This window comes from Marmota flaviventris, chromosome 10 (genome assembly GCF_047511675.1).
Source record: "Marmota flaviventris isolate mMarFla1 chromosome 10, mMarFla1.hap1, whole genome shotgun sequence".
NCBI lineage: Eukaryota > Metazoa > Chordata > Mammalia > Rodentia > Sciuridae > Marmota > Marmota flaviventris.
Window position 1 is genome coordinate 42,612,417 of NC_092507.1, and position 24,354 is coordinate 42,636,770.

Here is a 24,354-nt window from a genome sequence, read left to right on the forward strand (position 1 = left end):
AATGAATGATGAATGAGCAAATGGAAGAATTAAGCAGCATTTTACAAAAATACATCCTACAATTCCTTCTATTAAACTTTCAAGTTAGATGTTTCAGATTTTAGGAAGGCAATAATTATGCATATTATATGACATTCCCCATGGAATCTAGAACAGTACCTCATAATCAAACACTTTACAATGAAATGGAAATAGCCACACTATCTGAAATAAATTAGGTCTATAAAATGGTCTCACATCAATTCAGGTCAGGTTTATCATCACTAATCTTGCCATAAAACAATCTTCTGGATTTCATAATAGTACAGATCCAGTTTTGCTAAAGTTAGTGATTTGCTAAATCCTAGAAGGAATGGAGCTCATAGTGTGCAAGAGGAAGCAGATTTGTAACCAGCTTAATCAATGGGATAAGGCAAAAAAAAAAAAAAAAAAAAGAACAAGCATTGAAAAGACACTGAAATCTACCCAGGAATATGCAGGAAGGCTAAATAAGTCATTCTGAAGAATGGGAAATTTGCCAAAATGACAGAAACTCAAGTAAAGGGAACATATTACACAATGGTGTGAAAGAGCGATTCATGTATCATGTCACCTGCTGTAATTTCAAGGTAAGTATTAAGTACCTTCATATTTGTCTGCATTAACTTCAGGGTCAAATTATAAACTTCAAGCTTTCAATAAATCAGATGGAAGAACTCCACTTTACAGCAAGAGTTGTTATGTTTCCTTCATACAAGAGAATACCACAGGAGAAGTCCACAACAGTGTTTCTCCAAGTGCAGTTTCCTAATTAGCAGTACTAGCACCACCTGGACACTTGTTAGAAATGCAAATTCTTAGCCCCACCCCAGACTTAATCAGTAGTTTAGTAGGAGACAGGATCAGGAACCTCTGACCTAATAAGCTCTTCAAGTGATTCTCATGTGTGCTGAAGTTTGAAGACCTCTCATCTAGAATAAACCTTTTTCAGTGTGATTTTCAGACAGTCTGCTTAGACTTTATCAAAAACTGTATCACTTGAGGGGCTGGTGTTGTGGCTCAGTGGTAGAGCACTTGCCTAGCATGTGTAGGCACTGGGTTTGATTCCGAGCACCACATTAAAAAATAAAATAAATGAATAAAAAGTTATACATATTAAAAAAACTATATCACTTGGGAACTAGGCCAGACTCTGCATATCTACTAAACAATCCATGTGATTCTGGTGGCCTCTTTCTGAATGTCATTACATAAGATTACAAATTCTCTGAAGACAGTTCGTTCCTAAGAGATGTGCTGTAACACTCAGTAAATGTTCTTGATTAGTTAGGTTCACATCAGTTTGCATATTTTTTTTAATATTTATTTTTTAGTTGGACACAATATTTTTATTTATTTATTTTTATGTGGTGCTGAGGATTGAACCCAGGGCCTCACACGTGCTAGGCAAGTGCTCTACCATTAAGCCACAATCCCAGCCCTCAGTTTGCCAGGGCTGCTTAGGAGCCTGACTGAGAACTATGGGAGTACATGTTCATCCTACCCCCTTTCTTGCTCCTCAAAACAATACAGAATTTGCTTACTTAAAAACAGTGGTCAGCAAGTTGCTAAGAATAGTTAGATTGTTAGCTATTTGGTTTTAAAGAAAGATGACTATGGGTTGGGAAAGCATGAGAGGAAGTTGAGCGTCTTAGTACCTCAGCTACCCAGAGGTGAAGTTCAGACTAATTTAAGTAAGGTTGACAGGCACAACTGTTAGCCTGGGGGAATATGATCCCTTTAGAAACAAAATTTTGGCAAGAAAAGAAACCTCTTTTAAGCGATGGCTTTCAGCACCTGCACCCTTCGTTTAGCTCTGGAAGAAAGACAGCCAAGACAACAAGGAGAGACTGTTAGAATTTAGGCTCCTAAGAGCTATCACTAAACACAGATCACCCACAGTATTAGTCTGGTTAAGAGCTAAAACAGATTGCTCAAAAAGTCAGGTTTTATAAGCAACAATTCTAAGATTAAATTGCATTGGTTAAGGAAACACACACACTTACAAGAAATTAAATAACTGACCTTGTAGACAAAAATATTTCAATTAATAGTCCCATTTTTAAAAAACGGTCAATTTATTTTTCTATCCAATTCAATATCAATGATATACAAAAGGATACAAACAGATTATCATAAATATTTATAGGAAGATATGCAAAACAATTACCAAGAAAAAAAATCCAGCAAAGTAAAAAATTTGTTGATTATCCATGTCCACTCAACTGTATAAGGTTATTCCAGGACATTTTCCCAGTTCTCTGGGAAAGAAGTTTTGTGGCTTTACACCTTCCATGAGGGTCAAGACATAAGAGCTGATACAACTGTGTTTTGTACTGACAGCCAGAGGAAGGCTGCCCCCCACCACCCGCTCATACTAGGGATGGAACCCAGGGCTCTGTGCATACTGGACAAGTTCTCTACTACTGAGCTACATGTACAGCCTTTTAAAAATCTTTAATTTTTGAAACAGGGTCTGGCTAAGTTGCCCAAGCTGACCTCAAACTTATATTCCCCCTGCCTCAACCTCCAAAGTAGCTGGATTACAGTCAGGCGCCATGGTGCCAGGCTCCACAATTCTTCAATGGAAGCAGAAGAGGCCTTGTCGCCCAAAATGCTTCAGTCAGGGGCAGTCAGGGAATATAAAAAGCTTATGGCTCTGATACATGGAAGACAAGAGTTCTTAGTTAACCTAGCCACAATTTTCTGGTCATGTATAAGAAACATTTGAAATTTAACTTTCACATTCAAAAAAAGAGGTCAACTCAACCTCAGACACAAAGAGAGAAAAGAAAAAAAGAAAAACAAAACCTAACAATAGTCTATACCCAAACACTGACAATTGGGGAACTGTCTCATAAAGATACTTTGGAGGCCAGCAGGATTCATTTATAATTTGGCATGTGTTTGTTAAAGGGGGCCATAGGGCCTGGAGCTAAAATAGTCTATTGTAAAGATATAATACATCATTGAAGCAAACAAATGGTACACATATATACACCACATTAAAGATTCATATACAATTCTGTGCTGACTCTAAAGGAAAAAATTGAGGAGAAATTAGAGGGGAAAAGATAATAGAAAGAGAATCACAAAGGAGCATTTTAGTCTGAAGCTAGTCCAATGAGTTACTAGGACTTCTAATCTTTCATCCCCAAAGAAGTTGATCTAATAAATTATAAAATTACCTCACTCACACTTGGGACATACTACATATTCCCAAGTACAGTAATCCTGCTCTCGTTTTGGTTTCACTTGCTATTTGATGACTAAGTTGTTTCTCACTTTAAAGATTTTCCTATTATATTTTAATTAGCCAATTAACACAGCAGAAGCCACTCCCTCCGTGAGGCCAGACAAGCTTTACAAAATAATTTGATCTAATGAAGATGAATGATGGGGAAGAAAAGGAAAGCTTCTTGGTTTTTCTTGCAAAACCTTTTCTCTCACTTGAAAAACTCTGCAATCACTTAATGTTCTGTTCCAGATAAAGAAAGCAAAACTAGTTGGGAAAATACCCATACACTTATTGTTTACTAGCATAATACAAAATAAATTCATACATGTTGGTCAATTGTTTTTCAAATTCCAAATGTGAATGTTTAATCTTGTAACTTAAGAACTGAATTTTTCCACATTCTTTTATATAGAGTTAGCATCTGTAAATTGAGACTTTTTTTAGACAATCATGCAAATTTAATTTGTCCCTGGAAACAAAAACACAACCTAACAGATTAACAAAATATGTCCTTTAGACAATATTTTTTTCTGTGAACTTTCCTCCACTGTTACCATTTTTATCCTTCAGTAAACAGAAACTACACTAAAAAGTTCCTGTATTTTGAATTTACAGAGAGCTAGACTCTTCAGAATAATTACAAAGACTATATCAAGGCAACCTATTTTAATTTCTGGACTGGCTCCACTCTTTTCAAAAGTAAATTCTAAAAAAATTTTGAGTTATTATTATTAAGTAATATGAGCTAGAGACATTTCTACTGCCATAGATGCTCCTATAAAATTGAATAAAGATTTTATTATACCACACACACAAAAAGCAATCGGTACAGAAGAGGCAGTTTTCGTTTTTCTGTTGAGAATTTCTTTCCATGATTTCTCCCATTAAAGTATAGTTTTCAAAGCAACCACCACGACAAAGGAAGCATCTAATTAGTCCATTTTCTTCTGATCCAAGAATGCTGAACATTTACTGTCCCATCTGTAGTTGTATCAGCAGTGTAATGAACACAGTTTATATTACTTAACTATTCTTTGAACTCCAAGAACTGTTGAAGTCTTTTCTGATGTTCTGCAGATGCTTGCACAGCACTAAATGAAACATAAATTCAAAGCATAAGCTTTATTTTACATTAAGCATATTAAGTGAACCACAGAGCACAGAGTCAATATTTTTCAAAACAATTAAAAATGAATAGAAATCTTCACTTATTTAGTACTTCTGAAAAAGTTGCATGGAAACCTTTTTTAATCTAATGAAGAAGAGGACTTGCATTCAGTAATGGTATGCTTCTACCTTCTAAGAGACCAGAGCAAATCAAAACTGACAAGTGAAGGCATCGATTTGAACCTGCTCTGCTGTGGAACCTGCTGTGCAGAGTTCCAGGCCTTGCAGTAGATTTTCTGGATTTTATTATTTTATTTAAACCAGATTCCAACATTATCTTTGAGTTGTAGAGTATTTGAATTGCCTTTAATATAAAATCCTTTAAACTAAAATGTTTGGTTAAAACACAATAGACTCCATTAATTGCTTTCAAAGGTAATGGCTTGGTGGTTTAGATTTACTTTTCCCTTTGAACATAAGTTATGTTTGGATGGGGACGCTGGGTTCTTGCTGTACCCTCACCACCACAAAAATACATTACCTTGACAAAACTAGGGCAAATACACACTGAAACTTGTGTAAAACTTCCTTTTAAACTTTTGGAGAAAAATTGAATATAACAGAAAAGATTCTGGTTTTCCAGTTCTTGAATAGTAATATAACATTGCTGAAGATAAAATTTCAGATAACTAAGGTTACCACTTTTTAAAATACTTAAAGTCTTATTTTAATAATTTTGCTACAAACCATCCTAAAATGCCCCTTTCACATCTGTTTTCTTAAGCCAATATATTCACCTCTGATGAAACCATTTCAAGTACCTCACTGTGCAAAGATGCATGCCCTCTAGGTATATGCCAGTGAAGCTGTCATCTCTAACTAAATGGCTCTGCACTCAACACCAGTCTGTGGCTTTTCCTATCACTCTTCTCTCAGCTAGAAGGTAGTGAACTCTCCTTTATGAACTGTCAGTAGTCTTAACTCCATCATCAATTCTACCCCTCAAGTAAATTTTGATACATTACAGGCTGGAAGTAAATAAAATTTGCCTAAAGTGAGGGTAAATGGGGCCAGGCGTGAAGCAGGAGGATCTTGAAGGATCCTGGGAGGCTGAAGCAGGAGGATCTTGAATTCAAAGCCAGCCTCAGCAACAGCGAGGCACTAAGCAACTCAGTGACACCTTGTCTCTAAATAAAATACAAAATAGGGCTGGGGGTGTGGCTCAGTGGTTGAGTGCCCTGGGTTCAATCTCCAATACCAAAAAAATAAATAAATAAATGGCGAGTAGGGTAGGTCAAAGGATACAAAGTAATAGATATGTAGAATAAACAAGTCTACTGATAAAATGTAAAACATAAGGACTATAGTTAATAAAAAACTATCAGGAATTTTTGTTAAAGTAGATTTTAGCTACTCTTGTCAAGCATACAAAAAAACTATATGAGATGATAACTATATCAATTTGCTTCACTGTAGGAATCATTTTACTCTTTTGCATATCCATAACATCATGTTATAAACCTCAAATATACCCAATAAAATTTAGTGAAAACAAAACAAAAAATGGGCAAACTGGTGCTGAATGAACGTCTCCAATGAGTAACTGGTCTAGGATAATTCCAGGGCTCAAGACCTTATTTACACCTGGTTCTCAGAGGGGGAGCTTTAGGTTGTGAATAATTAGCTATTATACTAATAGTTGTTGTCACAATATATAATGTACAGTGGACTTCTGTCTAGCACCTGTGATCTCATTTTATCTGTGTCAACACCAAATGAAGTAAAGTGAGAGCTTAGGTAGTATCAGAAAGGTTCAGAGCTTAGGAGAGAAAACATAGCCTAGGAGCACAGACACTGTAGACAGAACTCAAGGATTAGCAAGATTATGGTCTAAATTCTAGTTTTGCAACCTACTATCTGTATAATCTTGGGCAAATCATTTTACCTCATTAGGTAACCACAATCACAGGATAGTCAATGATGCAGCAGATACAAATCCAGATGTTTTAACTCCAGATGTAATATTCCTTCCTCCACACAATTCTGTCCTATATTTGTAAAAACTAAACTCTACTCATCAGTTTTAGTGCATATTTAAAATATGGCTCATCTCTAAGAAACCAAGATAGAATTTCATTCTCATAATTTTTCATCAGTTATCTACCCCGCTTTCTTATCTAAGAAATCTCCTTTTCTCCCTGATTTTGCACTATCATTATTATACATCATATCTATTTCCTTCTCTGAATTCAATGTTGAGTAGATTCTGATTGTATATCTATGTGCTAGTTTATACCATGGAGGTAAACCAGTGTTTACAGATAGAGAAAGGCAGATTTTTAAAAGTAAAAGATCTGCTTTCAGGGGGCTGGGGTTGTGGCTCAGCGGCAGAGCACTCGCCTAGCACATGAGAGACCCAGGGTTTGCTCCTCAGCACCACATACAAATATATAAAATAAAGGTATTGTGTCCAACTACAACTAAAAAATAAATATTAAAAAAAAAGATCTGATTTCAGATTCATGTTCAAACATGCATAGACTGTGCTACCAGAGAAATTTTAATTTCTCTTTGCCTCAGTTTCCACATCTGTACAACTAGGATAATTTCTGTGCCTCACAACATCTTTAAGAAGATATAAATGAAAAATTGCAATACATGGCACAGGTGTACAAGCTGCTCAATAGATTATTGTTTGTTTCTAAATAAGTTAGTAAATGTCTTAATGACAGAGAATGATCCACAGCTCTTTTATATTCCCAGACAGAAGCAAAGTGTCCCATAAATACCTGCCACTACTTCTGCCTAGTATTAAGAAAGTAAAAGGGAATGTACTCCTTGTTTCTAAACACAGGCAGTATGAGGAAGTCCTAAACTATGTAAAAACAGAGCAATCTCTTATGCCCTCTACAATTTAATCATGATTTAGTTGATAAACTAGTACCCCTCATCATGCTTCGCTAGATTGTTTCATAAGAGCAACGCAGTAAACATCAATGAAACTAAATATAAACAGGTCTGGCATTGTGGTTCTCCTTTCTGAAGGTGTTGTGATCTGTCAGTGTTTTACCAGTGTGACTCACAAAGCACCACAGACACATTTATGGAATGTTCTGCTCGGCCCAGGTCTTAGCTTCCTGGCCAAAATGTAGAATTATTTTTAATATGCTTTTCTGGAAAGGTCCTCAGTTTTTTGTCTTATTTCTCCCTTGAGGATCTTTTGGCAATTATACACACACACACACACACACACACACACATATTTTTATATACACATATATTTTTTTTTAGTTGTTCATGAATCTTTTATTTATATGCGGTGCTGAGGTTTGAACTCAGGGCCTCACACATGCCAGACAAGCACTCTACCACTAAGCCACTACTCCAGCCCTATATATTATAGTTATTTACATTTATTTATATATAAATATATATATTTACATACAATATATATACTTACAGTTACTATTTCTATAACTTTCTGTCTTCTCTTTTGTCATTTGAAAAAAATCCCCAAAGCTATGATAGGCCAAATTCTTTTCTAGGAGGGGACTGAAACCAAGGGTGCTTACCCACTGAACCACATCCCCAACCTTATTTTTTTTTAAGTTTGAAACAGGGTTTTGCTAAGTTGCTTAGGGCCTCACTAAGTTGCTGAGGCTGGTTTTGAACTTGCAATCCTCCTACCTCAGCCTTCCAAACAGCTGGAATTACAGTATGTGCCACCATGCCCAGCAACAGGTAAAATTTTTTAAGTCTAACTCCAAGGTATTAATTCACAGGGAGAACCATTAAGGCACCAAAAGAATACTTCAAATATGTGAGTATTTGTAATTCTCATACCTATTCCTCAGAGGAACTCCTAAAAGCAAACTGTTTCCATGGGTCAAAACAGATAAACTTACTTCAGATGTTCACCAAATGTAGTAGTTATTCGATAGATGGCAGTTTTCAGTGATGCTCTGAATGCAAATCTTAATGTTTTATAAGAAGTGTCCACAAGGCTTCCTGAAATCCGGGGTGGTTTACTGGAAGCATAAGGAAGCTTGAAGTACTTGTCAACTGCCTAGACGAAAAATGAAAGAAAGAAAACACATTAGTTGAGCTTATCTAGAAAGTCAATCTAGCCTAACAAATAATGAGATTTTATTTTAGATATATATTCAGATCCACAGACATGTGTTTTTAGTGTGAAACAGTAACAACAGCTTGAAAAGCAATGCAGTGAAGAGAAGACTCAGCAACTCCAGCAGTTACCAGGCCCAGCAGAAGTCCAGACCTGCCCTATCAAGGGGAGCTGGAATTCAAGAGACTTAAAACTGCGAAGCTGGGAAGTGAAAATCTGATATTCTACTCTGTTAATGGTGGATGACAGGCAAGAGTACCTTTACTATGGGTCTTAGGGAAAAATGATTTTAAAAATCCTAAACTTTAAATTTTACATAAAGTTATTTGCTAAACTGCTCTATCTCCATTTTCAATTCTAGATAAGGCATCCATGAGTAAAAACAGATTGGATAAGAGTGACAAGTCATAAGTGAAACTGATTTTACTTACAGTTTTAGAGTAAGAAATAATTAAAAATATCTTTAAATGCGAAAGGCAAATGATGTAATTTTTTAATGATATAGCTACATTAAGAGAAGGGAGAAGATGAAATATAAATGTGTTAATCTATTATTACAAGATAATGTTTAAAATGACAAGAGGTAACAGTATAAGCATATTATTTACAGTTAAGAGCAACTGCCAAAACAATGGAAAACAAAAATTATTAATATTACTTCTGCCTTAAAGTATCCTGTCTAGAAGGCCTGGCCCACAGTGTTCAGGGAGAATTCAACCCTATGTTTGTAAGTCCCGAAGCTGTCAGGATTCTCTTAGTCCACAGACCTGATATTCTGCTCTCTAGAGGATAAACCACAGCCTGGAGACGAGGAGGAGCAAAGAGCAGCAGAGGATGATCTAATGGTTTTCAACCCTTTCACCCAAACTTCCTCATGTTGGTCCTGACCTTTCACCCTTGGTTCCAGAGGCACCCTGAAGTTTTTCCACTGCCAACTTGGGATTTGCCTCTGGAATCTGCTGGTGAGCCTTCTCAGCCACCTGCCTTCCAGCCTCACAGACTCTGTTGCTTGTTGCTTCCTCTCCTTTTTATGGATTTATATTTTTAATTTATTTTTTTAGTTGTCAGTGGATGTTTATTTTATTTATTTATATGCGGTGCTGAGAATTGAACCCAGTGCCTCACACATGCAAGAGGCAAGCACTCAGATGGGCTTGTGTGGTTCAGTGGTAGAGCGCTAGCCTACCATATGCAAGGCCCTAGGTTCCATCCTCAGCACCACATAAAAATAAATAAATAAAATAAAGGTATTGTGTCCATCTACAACTATTAAAAAAAAAAAAAGAGACAAGCACTCTACCACTGAGCCACAACCCCAGCCCCATGGATTTGTATATTTTAATATCCTTTACCATAGTTTGGTAAAATTTTGGGGAAGAAGCAAACTTCTTTCACATTAAGAGCATTTCCAAGATTGGGACATACTTGAGATAATTTTAGGTAGTATAAGAAGTGATATTCAGAGAGATACTTAAGCAGTTTAAATAACACAATAACACTGAATCATAATGGAAAACTTTTTCTTTTCAACTTTTTTTTTTTTTTTTTTCTTTTGCAGTGCCAGGGATGGAACCCAGGGCCTCCCACATGCTAGGTAAGAGTTCTACCACCTAGCTATACCCACAGCCCACTATACACCTTTCTCAGCATACCAGGAAAAATGGTGATCATCATTTCCCACCTGGGTCCAACAGACCCTTTTGAATTTTCACAGTCTAAAAAGTTATTTAGTCCTGGGTTTGATTCCTAGCACCACAAGGTTTTGTTTTGTTTTGTTTTTTAATTTTAAAAAGCACTTTCAGAAGTAAAAACGACAGGATAATGTAAGATAACTTTATAGAAATACATATAAGAATATAAGCATAGCAAACACAAATTTTTATTCCATATTTTCCAGGTTTTGAAGATATACACAGCTGAAAAGGCAATGCCCATCAACTGTCATACATAAGCCCAAACACATCCATTTTATAAATATTGATTTCAAACTGAAGATACATTTCTAACAGGTTTTAGTTCATCAAACTTCTACTTCTTTTTCTTGCATTTGCATCTTCAAAATGCAGTATTTTTGAAAATTTTTGACAGCTCAGAAATTTTTTGAATAGCGCATAGCCATTTCCTTTGTGCTACAACTGCAAAACGTTTTCATTCTTAGGTTTATAAATACAAATTCAAATGATGGCTCCAGTGACTTCTTTTACTTCAACTCTCTTTTCTTCTTATTATTGATATACACATACCTTCCTCCAACATTTATTCCCCATCAACTGTAAATTTTGGTGCACAAGCATCACAAAAGATGAATACTATCATGTGTCTCAGCAGAATAAATGATTCAAGTTATTATCACAAAATATTGTGGAATAAAATTCTTCCTCTTGAAAGACTTAGTACATAAGAATATCACATATATTTCCCCTTTCTCCTTAGAAATATTTCTGCCATCACTTCTTGAGTTTAAAAAAAAATAAATCTAGAATATCATCATCTGAAGGTCTCATAGAGTGAAAATTCTATATGATCAATTTCACTACCATCATTAAAGTCTAGAGATGTGCTGTCCAATTCAATAACTATTAGCTACATGTAGCTATTGAGCACTTGAAATATGATAGGTCTGAACGGACATGATATAAAGCAAAAAATATACAACAGATTTCTAAGATTTAGTGTGAAAAATAATATACAATATCACATTATTAATTTTATATTGCTTATACAATAAAATTACATTTTAGATCTACTGGGTTAAATGTTACCAAAATGAATTCCACCTGTACTTTTTAATGTAACTATTAGAAGATGTAAATTTATCCAAGTGGCTACATTATATTACTTTAGAAGAGAGCTGGTCTACAGAAGTCTCTTTGTACTTGTCTTCTGATTTGTCTAATTATTTTAATGTATTGGCAATTTTCTTTCCTTTACCATTGCAGGCAAAAAATTAAAAAATAAAAATCTGAATTATCAACTATATTCAACAAAAGCTTCAAAAGCTTAAAAAAAAACCCTCCTCCAGTGTTGGTTATTGAACCCAGAGCCTTGTACATTCTAGAGAGAGCTATATCCCCAGGCCCTCAGATTTCTTTCTTTCTTTTTTTTAATATTTATTTTTTACTTATAGGTGGACACAATATCTTTATTTTATTTTTATGTGGTGCTGAGGATCGAACCCAGTGCCCCCCCACACAGCAAGCACTCTACCACTGAGCCACAACCCCAGCACCCCCTAGATTTCTTATATAGGTTTTCTTTTAAAAACCCATGTAGGGGGTTGGGGATTTAGCTTAGTGGCAGAGTAGTTGCCTAGCACATGCAAGGCCCTGGGTTCCATCTTCAGCCCTGGGGGGGGACTAAAAACCCATGTAATACTACATGATTTCATCATTTTTGTTTTATTAATCCTTCACCACTATTAAGAATAACTGATAAATAATAATAAAATAATTCCTATGACAATTAAATAGCAAACTGTTTCAAGATATGAAAAATGTAAAATTACTAAGATCTCATAATACATCTATCTTAGATTTAATAAGGGCCCAATGGACCTCCCCCTATTAGTAAATGTGAGAGAATTTTTTGGGGGGAGAGGTACTGGGGATTGAACTCAAGGGCACTCGACCACCGAGCCACATCCCCAACCCTATTTTGTATTTTATTTAGAGACAAGGTCTCACTGAATTGCTGAGTGCCTCGCTTTTGCTGAGGCTGGCTTTGAACTCCCAATCCTTATATCTCAGCCTCCCAGGCTGCTGGGATTACAGGCATGAACCTCCATGCCCAGTGAGAGAATTCATTTGACTGAAATTTTTATAAGTAATTTTTCTTTTTTGTTTGAAAGAACTTTAGTAAAGAATAACCCCCCCAAAAAATCAATCTTTACAAAACTGCTCAAAACTGCACAAAATAAATTAGGTTCAACAAACTCTAATGGTAGAAAAGTTAAATGGAGGAGGCAAGCTAACTATCAGTTTGGTGCTAACTGTCCTTAACACCTCTCTGATCCTCACTAATCTCCTTCAGCAAAAAACGTAGACATCTAGAATTTAGAATTATTGACCTTTCTCACTTTAGCTGCTCTACCTTCAATTCTGAAATCCAAAAAGACCTGAAAACAAACAAATGTTTGTTACTCCTTTGGTCATAGAAATTGGACTGACCTGAACTCATCTGGCAGTAAAACCCGACCTTAGTTGACCCAGACTATTTAGTCTTTATCCCTCTCAATATTTTCAGCTATTTCACTGGAGAAATGCATCTGTTTATATGATTAAGGGAATTTTACCTTAGAGTAATATACTATGTTACATTTTCTAAATTAAAAAAAGTCTTAATGTTGAAAAATATGATAGGGTTTTTAAAAAAGGGACTAAGGACCTGTGTTCTATCTGTAGCAAAGCAAACTGTTTTCCTTTTACAATAGTGATAAGTTAATTTATGTTAAAAATGAATTATTTACTTTAATTTTGGTATTAGGGATTAACCCCAAGAGTGCTTCACCACTGAGCTACATCTCTAATTCACTTTATTTTTTGGGGGGGTGGCTAAGTTGCTCAGGTTGGCCTTGAACTCACCATCCTCACGTCTCAGCATCCAGAATCACTGGGATTACAGGCATGTAAACCATGCCCAACAAAAATGAATGATTAAAAACATTAAGTAAACAAAAGGCCAGGAAAATAAAACATGATTAACATTATGACAAGGTATGTGGTAAGATATAGTTAAGGCCAAATTTATGAAGGCATTATATGAATATCTCAAATGTAGGAAGCAATGGCTTATAATATTCAATTTAAAATTCCAAAATCTTATACTTTGGCTCTTCTAAAGCCTAAAGAGGGGCTGCTATTAAAAAACTGGCACATTTTTGCCCACTTATATCTACATGCAGTAGTACATGAACAAAAGCCAAAATAAAAAGAAAACTCTGCTCTCCTCTGAATATTCATCTATCACTGTCATTAACAAGCTCCCCCTGTGCAAAGCTGTGAGATTCCCTGGTCTCAAAGATCCTATTTATAATGTAGTTAAAATAAAAATAAAGTCTTACCCCCAACAAAAAGAGAAAAATTTAAAAATAAAAATAAAAAAGGCTTACCTCCAATAAAGCCAGAATCCCAATGAGAAATATGAAGGATAAGAGTTAGGCTTTGTTACTGAAAATGATGGCTACAGAGAAGTTCCTCACCCTCAGCACTACTGACATCTTGGACTGAGTGACTCTTGTTGTGGGGCTGCCCTATGCACTACAGGGTGTTCAGCAGCATCCCCAGCCTCTACATAGCAGATGGAGGATCTCCTAGCTGTGCAAATCAGAAGTCTTTTCAGACATTGCCAAACATCTCCTGACAAGATAAAATGGCTCCTGGTTGAGAACTATATTCTTACTGAAAATAATAATAGAAATAGTGATGATGATGATGATGATAGCCTAATTTAGCTATCAGCAACTGAGTTAACTGCTTTATATGCATAGTCTCATTTAAATAATTTGCTAATGAAGACACACATAAAACCTAAAAGTACTTGCTGCATTTTGTCTAATTAGATGTTTTTTTATAACAGTACTTGCTATTTTCATTGTATATCTAACATCTGCAAGACAGCATTCTAGACCCTTTATAGATATTATTGCTAATCCTCACAATAACTCTGCAAGTTACTATAGGTTGAGTATCCTTAATCCAAAAATCAGAAATCCAAAACATTCTAAAATCTGAAATGTTCCAAAATCCAAATTTTATACTCAAAATCTGAAAAACTCAAAACTCTGAAACACTTTTAGTCCTAAGTATTCCAAAAGGGATACTTGACCTGTATTTCCATTTTACAGATGAAGAAATTGATCTCAGAAAATTAAATAAATCACTCTACTTGGTCATTCAGAAAGTAGTGAAGCTCTCCTGAAGGTGAACTTGGCATCTGTCTATCACTGTCTCCTAGACTGCTTGTTTCCTGTGTTAACAGCAACACTTAAAAACAAAAACACAACAAAACTTTCTTTTAACCTGAGAGCTCTTTTCTTCTATATGAGAATTCTGTCATACAACATACCGATAACAACAAAGTAATAAAAGCTAACATTTACTGAACATTTAATATGGATCAAGCACCCCATGTGCTTTACAGAGATGATCTCATTCATTATTCACAACCCCATAAGTTCAATCAACCTCATTTTCCAGATAGAGAAACTGATGTTATTAATTCAACAATGTACTTTTTTTCTCTTACATTTTATAATTTCTGAAATGGAAGCATATCTTTCAATTAATAGCAATTTATATCCAAACAAATGTGGTAAATTTCTTTTCCAAGACTTCACAAGGAAGTAGTAGGAGTTGGAATTCAGATATGTCTGGCCAGACCTCACACTTTGGCACTTTTGCCACATTGCCATTCCATCATAAGGAAAGAGGCTAAGGAGCTAGAGATGTAACTCAGTGGTAGAGCCCTTGCCTAGCATGGGTTCATTTCCCAGCACTACAAAGAGAAAGAGAGAGAGAGAGAAGAAAGGAGGCTAAAAAATGCATACCCTGCCAGTACCTCAAAAGGTAAGCTGATTTGGTAGACTGCTAAGATTTAAGGTTAAAAAAATCTGGTTTCTAATTCTGACTCAATCATTTACTAGATATAATCTTGAATAAATCATACCAATAAGTCTAGTCAGTTTCTGAGACTATATCACACATAATAAGCCTTGTTATAAACCCATAGGGTTGTTACAAAAATCTTTGTAAAGCATTTCTTTTAAAGTACTACACAAATGTAGGCCAAGCAGCATTAAATTCTAGGGAAACAAAGAATAGACTCTGGGGCTGGGGATGTGGCTCAAGCGGTAGCGCGCTCGCCTGGCATGCGTGCAGCCCGGGTTCAATCCTCAGCACCACATACAAACAAAGATGTTGTGTCCGCCAAAAACTAAAGAATAAATATTAAAATTCTCTCTCTCTTTCAAAAAAAGAAAATAGACTCTGATCTGTAGAATACTGGTCAAGAGTCTATGGTCCTTCAAACTTAAAGCTCTGACCCTCAAGAATAACCCCCTCCCTTTCTCCCTTCTAACCTCTACAATCTCAAGAAACCCATTAATGACCTCAAAAGCCTCTTTCTATCCCCTATCTATCCAGCATCTCCGGAGACTGGGGCAGGAGGATCCTGAGTTCAAAGCCAGTCTGAGTAACTTAGCAAGGCCCTAAGCAACTCAGCAAGACCCTGTCTCTAAATAAAATATTTTTAAAAAGCAGGGTGGCTGGGGATGTAGCTTAGTGGTTAAACGCCCCTGGGTTCAATCTCTAGTACTAAATATATATATATATACACACACACACACACACACACACACACATATAATATAAATAACAGGGCTGATCTACATCAACATGACACTGACCTTTCAAAGAAAACAAGGCTTTCTAAAATATTTAAACATATTCTGAAGATAAAAAAAAGTACTGAAAATAAACAGTGGTGAATATACTGATGCCACAGAACTATCCACTGAAAAACTGGAGAAAATGGTATATTTTATGTTAAGGATATTCTATCACAATTTAAAATTTTTAATTAAAAAATAACATTTTGATCCCCAATGTTTTATTCATAAAGACCCTTTATAAGGACAATAAAAAAAAATATTGTGAACTTCCACAGGATATTAGCTGTTCTCCATCACTGTTGGAGGAAATAACAATCATGAATTCAGTAATGCTTTCAAATAAATTTGCATTTTAACTAATCAAAACAGCACATAGAAACCTCTGAAAAATAGGTACAGATATGTCAAGACACACATTAATTATTCAGATGACAGTAACCTGTGTGTGGACTCAAGAGCCCCTAATAATAATTGTGATCTCCCAGGTGGCCAGGCAGGAATGAGGGCTTGAGATATCCATCACTTCTTTCCTGGCCCACTGAATAGTTTGAAGAGTGAAAGGCTCCCCTTTCCTTTCACGGTTTGCCTTTAATGATTCACAGTGAAATAGCTGATGTTATTGATACTGAGAAGTAAAACAAAAGAACAGACCAGTCCAATACAATTGTTCATTTGTAGCACCCAGGAGCTGGTATTGCACAACTTAAATTACAGAGATACTCAGAATTATTTTCTTCACCAAGAGCAAGTATCCCTTTAAATCAAAGAACATAAAACCAAAAACATATAACATCACAACCCTGCCCTCAAATAACAGGGCCATTGGGATCATTATAATCAACACATTACAACAGAACTGTCACTCAATTCAGGACCCAGAACAGAGGTTTTTGCTCACTTAACCTGAAATGAAGCAATCCAGCAGTCACCCAACAAGCATTTAATAAGAACCTGTCACCAGGTACCAAATCAGACGCTGGGAATACAGAAATGAGATGAGGTCTCTGCCTCTGCTCCAGTAATACAGGAGACTGTAGAAACAAAGACAATAAAGTGCTGAGACAGGAGTTAGAGACCTAAGTCAAGCTGATGGAGAAAAATATGTTCTCCGCAAAGAAGGAAAGAAAAGGCACTATGCACTGAGTTAAGAGTTAGGCTAAGAAAATACAATATACTTTTGGGGAAACTGAACTGTCCATGGTGTAAGCGCAGGGCTAATGGGAAGAATGGCAGAGTGGCTGGAGTCAGAACATGAAGGATATCAGTTAAAGGTTAGTAGAGACAAAAGGCCACAGTAATAATTCAGAACAGAAGTGCCAAGAGCCTAAAGTAAAGCTGAGACAGGAGGCAAGGGCAAAACAATAGAGCAGTGGTGGGTACAGGTGGAGTTTTACCAGATGGCACAGCTGAAAAACCTTAGGTCAAGGAAGTTGAAGGAATTGACACGGAGACCCGAAAACAGAGGGGTAAAAGTCTGAGAATAAGGGATAAAAGTTACATATTTATCTTTACTAAGCTCTAAATTAAAACACAGCACTTGTTTTAATTACAAATGCAATTAAATTTAATTACTGTACCATTAACAGTTCTATGACTTAGACCAACAGAAACACCATATCTTCCTATTATATTACTGTTCTACAATGACCTTGAAATACCATTCATTTTATTACTACTTCAAAATGGTATTATTAGATCACTGACAGATTTGCTATTTAGTGCAATTTACAAGCACATATTACTATATCACAACCTTAAGACCTTGATAATTACATTTCAATACAAATGGATTTCCTTTCTAATCCTAAGTACTTTATGTATAAGAACATTATTCTGAGAGTTCATGGGCTTCACTAGACATCCAAAGACACAAAAATATTTAAAGACTTTGGCTTAGAGGGTAGAATCCTGGAGTCCCAGGCTCTGGAAATGCAACATTCAGGAGATAATGAGGTCGTGTGATAGCTGTGGGTTGAGAGAGCATACAAATGATTAGTGAAGAGAAGGAAATCAAAGGCCAGTGCAGCCAAGATATAGATGATTATCCAGCACTGAATTGCTCATTACAATCAGTCAGGATGGAGGACAGGTGAGCTAGTGTGCAAAACCTGCTGACTAAAGAGTACAACAAAAGGCTGACTGTGATGTGGTGCAGGAGAAAACAGACTCCACAGCCTCACACGAAGAGGGCTTTAACACTCAGAGGCTAAGTACCACTGCTTAAGTACCTATCATCTAGTTCTTTGTCCCTTTGACCTCTTCTAAACATCCCAAAATAAGCCTCTTTGCTTCTTTCTACTTTACTCCTCAAAAGGAATTTTTCCATCCCAACTCCTCTGTTTCCAAGTACATGAGGCCTGACTTCTTGACAAACCTGTAATTGTCACCTTCCTACCCTAATGACTACAAGGAAAAAACAGATTGCTTTCCTTCTAATTAACTAGAAATTTGATGGTGGTGGGATGAAAACAATAATTTCAATGTAGAAAACTTCTAGGGAAGGTAGTGTAATCTGTGAAATCAATTCAGTCAGTTTCAATCAGCATGGTTTTTTCTCCCCTCAATGAAATAGAAGGGAAAATGTTAAAATTCACTGCACACACTAAAGGGAAGTACTATACCAGGAACCTTGTTTCTGTTACACACACACACTCAGTTAGTTGAATATAAACATACTGCAGATCAGAGTCCAAAAGGTTTCAGGGGTAGAACTGTTCTCTCTCAAGAAAGAATCCTTTGGGGAATAGGAGTCAGGGGTCGGATAAGACAAGATGGTAAGTTTAGGAAGAATAAAGGGATATGAATCTGCAGCTTTTTCCGGCTCTATTACATGGCTAACACCCTGCAATCAGACCAGGTTTGCACCCCAGATCTTTCATCAATGAGACCTGTGAGATAAAGGTAAGTCACTGCACTTCTGAGTCTCCCTCATTTGTAAAAGAGCTCAATTACCTCCATTTTGCTTACTTTGCAAGACATTAATGAGGATGACTCTGTGAGAACTAACAGACAACATGCTCAAGTCATGGTTGCCCTACTGTATGGTTAGACAAGCCAAGTGTTCGAAGGAAAATACTGAAAACAACCATGTGGACATATGCATCTCAAATAATATATCTGAGAAAGTGGGCACAAATAATACTTAAAACTAAAATCACTATTTTTGACGAGTAAGACTTTCTAAGAGGTAAAATAGCTGTTACAATTATACTGATGTGGCTTCGTCATTAAAGTATGCTGATTTTTAGTCCTTAGGGTATAAACTGAGGAGTGGGATAGCTGGGTCAAATGGTGGTTCCCTTCCAAGTTTCCTGAGGAATCTCTTTACTGCTTTCCAGAGTGGTTGCACCAATCTGCAGTCCCACGAGCAATGTATGAGTGTACATACATGCTCATCAACACTTACAGTATACTTTTTTTCCTATAAAATTTATACAATTAAAAGTCTTCTCTTCCTGCTGTATTTTAGATTGTAATTTTCTAAGGGTGAAAACAATATCATTACCTTAATTTCCAACATGTTTGGTTACTCAATAAATAAATATGATATATAAATAGAAAAGCTGGGGAGGTGAGCAGAATAACCTCTCCCCACACCCCACATACAGACTGCTTACCTCCTGCAGTGTTAACAAAGTATTAAGGATAGCTGGTAACGTTGTCTGAACAACTCCAAATCTATCTTCTGTAAATGATGCTGCTACCAAGTGTGATAGACCTCAAAGGAAAAAGAGAAAAAGTTAAATGTGCATCAAAATTAGGCCAATCTATCTGCAATACATTTATCTGAAATAAGATTAATATTCTGAATATAAAAAGAACTATAAATAAAGAGGGGCAATTCGATAACAAATAGGCAAAAGATGAGAATCAACACTAAAAAAAAGCATTCAACTGCCTTAGTCATGAATAAGTGGTCAAAGTTTCTGATTTAATTCTATCAGGGAATTTTTTTTTTTTTTTTAATAAATGGAGTTATAGCTGGGCATGGTGGTGCATGCCTATAATCCCAGCTACTTGGGAAATTAAAGGCAGGAGGATCACAACTTCAAGGTCTACCTGGGAAACTTAGCAAGACACTATACCAAAATAAAAAATAAAAAGGCCTGGAGATGTAGCTGAGAAATAGAACACTCCTAGCTGGGTGTGGTAGTGTATATCACAGCAGCTCAGGAGGCTGAGGCAGGAGGATGACAAGTTCAAAGCCAGTCTCAGTAACTTAGTGAGGCTCTGAGCAGTTTATCAAGACCCTGTCTCAAAATAAAATATAAAAAGGGCTGGGGATATGAATCAGTGGTTAAGCATCCCTGGGTTTAATCCACAGTACTAAAATTAAAACAAAATAGATTGAGATGTGATAAATGCTTGGAAGAACAAAGGATTAGTGACAACTGTTTGAATACTTTTCACAGAATGGTCAGAAAGTCCACTCTCAGAGTCACTTAAGCATTGGGAAGGTAGTAAGGTAGTGTCTATAAGATGAAAAAAAACCAGACCTTTAGAGATGTGGGGTACTGGGAATTGGTCCAGGGCTTCATGTATGCTAGTCAAGCTCTCTACCACTGGGCTACATTCCTACTTGTAATCTTCCTGCCTCAGCATCCCAAATAGCTGGGATCACAGGTGTGCATGCTGGTACTTGACAAGAAACAATTCTTTAACAATTAAGTTTTCGTATTTAACATAAGTTAAAAATAAACTGAGGCTGGGTAGAGCACTTGTCTTGCACATGCGAGACACTGGATTCGATCCTCAGCACCACATAAAAATAAATAAATAAAATAAAGGTATAAAAAATAATAAAAATAATAATAATCTGTTGGTTGAATATTTTGAGGCACAGAAAGATATGAATGAATCCCAGACTCAATTTCTCTGCTTATTTATGATAAAAATTTTTTGTCCAAATCAAAATACACCTAGGACTGGGCTGTATAACTCAGTGGCAGAGCTTGCCTATCATGCAGATGGCCTTGGGTTTAATCCTCACCAGTACAAACAAAACAAAACAACTTAAATATCTAAGAAAATATTTATGTATGTTGTACATACAAAAACAACTTAAATATCTAAGAAAAGTGATCTATATAAAACAAAGATATAAAAATGTGCCTGAAAAATATGAAGATTGAGATCAAAGTCCAGAAATGACTTTTCATAGATTATACTTCATTATTTGACAGATAATTAAAATCACAGTTACAGTTCACAGAAATTGCTTACCTTCTAATGCCCAAATATGCATTTGGGCATCTGAAAACACAGCCTGAATTGAGGCCTCTGGATGCTACCAATAAATAAATAAATAATTAATTAAAATAAGATCCTATGGGCAAAAACTATGTATCATTTTACCAACAGTACAGAGTATTAAGAATTAAAATCTGAAATAAATTCTTATATAATATAATTTAACTACAAAAAAAAGCATCCTACCCCAACTTCTTGTGACCCTTCCCAAATCTCTACATGTCTATGTGCCTCAGTTTCTCATTTAAAATGTCATGTGTGTTGAACCCACCTCAGAGGATAAGGACAGAGATCACTTAAGAGAATAGTTACAAAAGCTCTTTTTAAACCGTAAGATTTTTTAAATACATATTATCTCTCTGAAATTGTCTACTTTCAACTCCACTCCAAAGAAAAATCACCCTATCTTCTTTAATATATCAGGGTAAGATACTGTGGCGCAACAATTGCCCCACTTAAACAAATCCTGGCTTTACTTACATGCCCAATGAAGACTATAAAGTACAACATAACAAACTATTAAGTTACATTTCTCAATATCAAACAACAGTATCTATAACTCTCTATCATATAACAAATCCACTTGCAAAATTAATATCAAAGCAGGCATTCACTCCCAAGAGAAAAGGAGATTTTGGTTAGGGTCAACACTCACTAGGTACCTCAGGTTTCCTTGAGGGCAGAAAGACCTATCTCACAGAAAAGCTGTTATAATTCAAAAGAAGGGATTTAAGTGAAAAAGCACAACATATGTGAAAAACATTTAAGGGGAGTTTTCTTCCCCTCCTTCTGAAACCAAGCACTGAAGTAAAACATCAGACCCCCCTCATCTTCTTGGTGAAAGACATATTTTTCTAATAGACACCCCAAGGAAGATAATGTTTTGGTAGAGGTAATCATTAGTTGAGTGGATCTTCCCTTTCACCAACTGAAAAGGCAGTTTGGGGAACTTGTGCCAGGCACAGTGGCACACACCTATAACCCCAGTGTCTCAGGAGGCTAAGGCAGAAGGATCACAAGTTTGAGGCCAGACTCAGCAATTTAAAGAGACTGTCTCAAAATTTAAAAATTTTAAAAATAGCTAGAGATATAGCTCAGTTGTAGAGTACCCCTGGGTTTAATCTCCAGATACGCACCACACACAAACATATACACACAACTTGAAATTATTCTTATGTGTGTCTAAATTCAATCAAGGTTGTTCTCATCAGAGGATGACTCCAAAGAATAAAAATAAATAATGGATACCAATGCAAACTTTCATTTGAATGTATTAACTGAATGTGCAACATCAGCCCATTTGATAATATGGCAATGTATTTGATAATACAGAAAGTCAAAAGTTAGATTTAAAAAACTAAAACCAAAATTTTTTCTAACATATGGGCAAAGGTTTTGTCATCAAAAGATTGATTAAGGGGCTGGGGATGTGGCTCAAGCGGTAGCGCGCTTGCCTGGCATGCATGCGGCCCGGGTTCGATCCTCAGCACCACATACAAACAAAGATGTTGTGTCCGCCGAAAACTAAAAACAAAATAAATATTAAAAATTCTCTCTCTCTCTCTAAAAAAAAAACTTGTGCTTTAAAAAAAAAAAATACTTGTGCTTTTAAAAGAAAAAAAAAAAGATTGATTATCACTCAACAGCTACAGTCACGTGAACAGAAGTGAGTCTTCAGCTTCTATGACTGAGAATGACTTTGCAGGCAGTTGTGATAGCATGTTGGCAAGTCGGAAAGTCCTTTTTTTCCGTGGCCTGAAATACAACTTTTTATCCATCACAGATTTAACATTGGTCATCTAACTCAAGTCATCTCTCCTTTAAACACCAAGTTGGTCACAAAGACACTGACAGGAAAATGAAGCCATGAAGCAAGCATCGGGAAGCCATGGGTTGCTCACTAGTGAAGATGCAAATAGCAAGAAGGGGTCGCTATTATATACCAGCACAAAGCTGCCCCCAGCCAAGAGTCTCAGGAAGCCAACTGCAGTAAGTCCAGCCCCAGGAAGGAACTGAGGTGAGATGTGTATGTAGGGTGACTACTGTTCAAATGGAGGCTCAATGAAGTGCTAGGCAAAGCTGCATGGCTTGCCAGAATTAAGTTATAAAATATTTACGGTCAGATCCTATCTGCTACTTCACTTCCTATTTCATTTCCTCTCCCCACATTCTTAAGGCTATAATTTCATATTCTTACCTTACTGAAAAAATACATTATCAACACCCGTCTTGACAAGAAATTCTTAATCTGAGATGGAAAAAAGGAAAAAATAACACATTTACATTTTTAATTCTACTCATATATATTACACATTTCCAAGTTCCTCCTGACATTAACTTAAGTGAAAATATGAAAACATCACCTCATAACTTGCAGAGATAGAATAAGAAAATTTACAATGTAAGTAAATTTATAATTTACAATTATTAAGTAAATACCTTTGTACCATAAACCGGAGAGCCAAGATTAGCAACCTAACCTAAATTGCACTGTGTTCCCATATACATACATTTAACACCCAATTACAGCCTGATCATAATAGAATTCTCGATTATTCTAGTGATGTTTTCTAAGACTATATTCTTTCTTAATTCTCTGAAACTGTCCTGCCATTTAACCTCTTATACCATAAAAAGAGCATGTGTACCCTAGAGAAAAGACACAAAGTAGTTTTCTACTAGGTGACATTTACAGGAAGCAAAATTTTCTTTGTTAAAAACTAACCTGACTTAAAAATGAGATGGTTAAAAAAAAAAAAATGACATGGTAGTACTTACAGCAGATAGAGCCACATAGGATCCTGAGGTTTACAAAATGCTTTTAATTACTCTCTACTAGCCAATCATTCCATCATAAACATGTTATAATTTCTCCCATCTTATAAACAAAAACCTACTATTGCCCCATTTCTCTGCTAAATTTACAGTAAAACACCTTGACAGGTGTGGCTTTTCTGGCAGTCTCCAGTTCCTCTCCCAATTCCTCCTGAACCCATGCATTTGATGTTCCCTCCTTCTCAAAACACTCCTTCCCCAGTTCTCTGTTTACCTCAACATCCTCTGCTATTCTCCCTCATCTCTAGAATATCAGTCAGGGGAGGACCCAGCTCTTGGATCTCTTTTCTTCTATATTTATATTTAAGAGTTTGCACTGAGTCTTTTGGCTTTAAATACTGTCTATATTCTGATGACTTCCAAATCTTAATAAATAAATCTTAATTAAGATCT

The 24,354-nt window shown here is 36.0% G+C and overlaps 1 protein-coding gene across 2 annotated transcripts in view; it reads right to left on the reverse strand.

Annotated features, from left to right (window-relative positions):
• Window positions 1–2,077: 2,077 nt before the first annotated feature.
• Ndc1 (NDC1 transmembrane nucleoporin) overlaps window positions 2,078–24,354 on the reverse strand; it is a 58,665-nt gene continuing 36,388 nt past the window's right edge. For both annotated transcript variants that reach the window (XM_027944961.2, XM_071617850.1), the window contains exons 14-18: window positions 23,324–23,374; window positions 21,100–21,163; window positions 19,494–19,594; window positions 8,269–8,429; window positions 2,078–4,347 (exon numbers count right to left, since the gene is read on the reverse strand). In XM_027944961.2, the coding sequence (XP_027800762.2) occupies window positions 4,284–4,347; window positions 8,269–8,429; window positions 19,494–19,594; window positions 21,100–21,163; window positions 23,324–23,374 (441 nt within the window). In that variant the 3' untranslated portion in view covers window positions 2,078–4,283. The remainder of the gene's footprint in view (window positions 4,348–8,268; window positions 8,430–19,493; window positions 19,595–21,099; window positions 21,164–23,323; window positions 23,375–24,354) is intronic.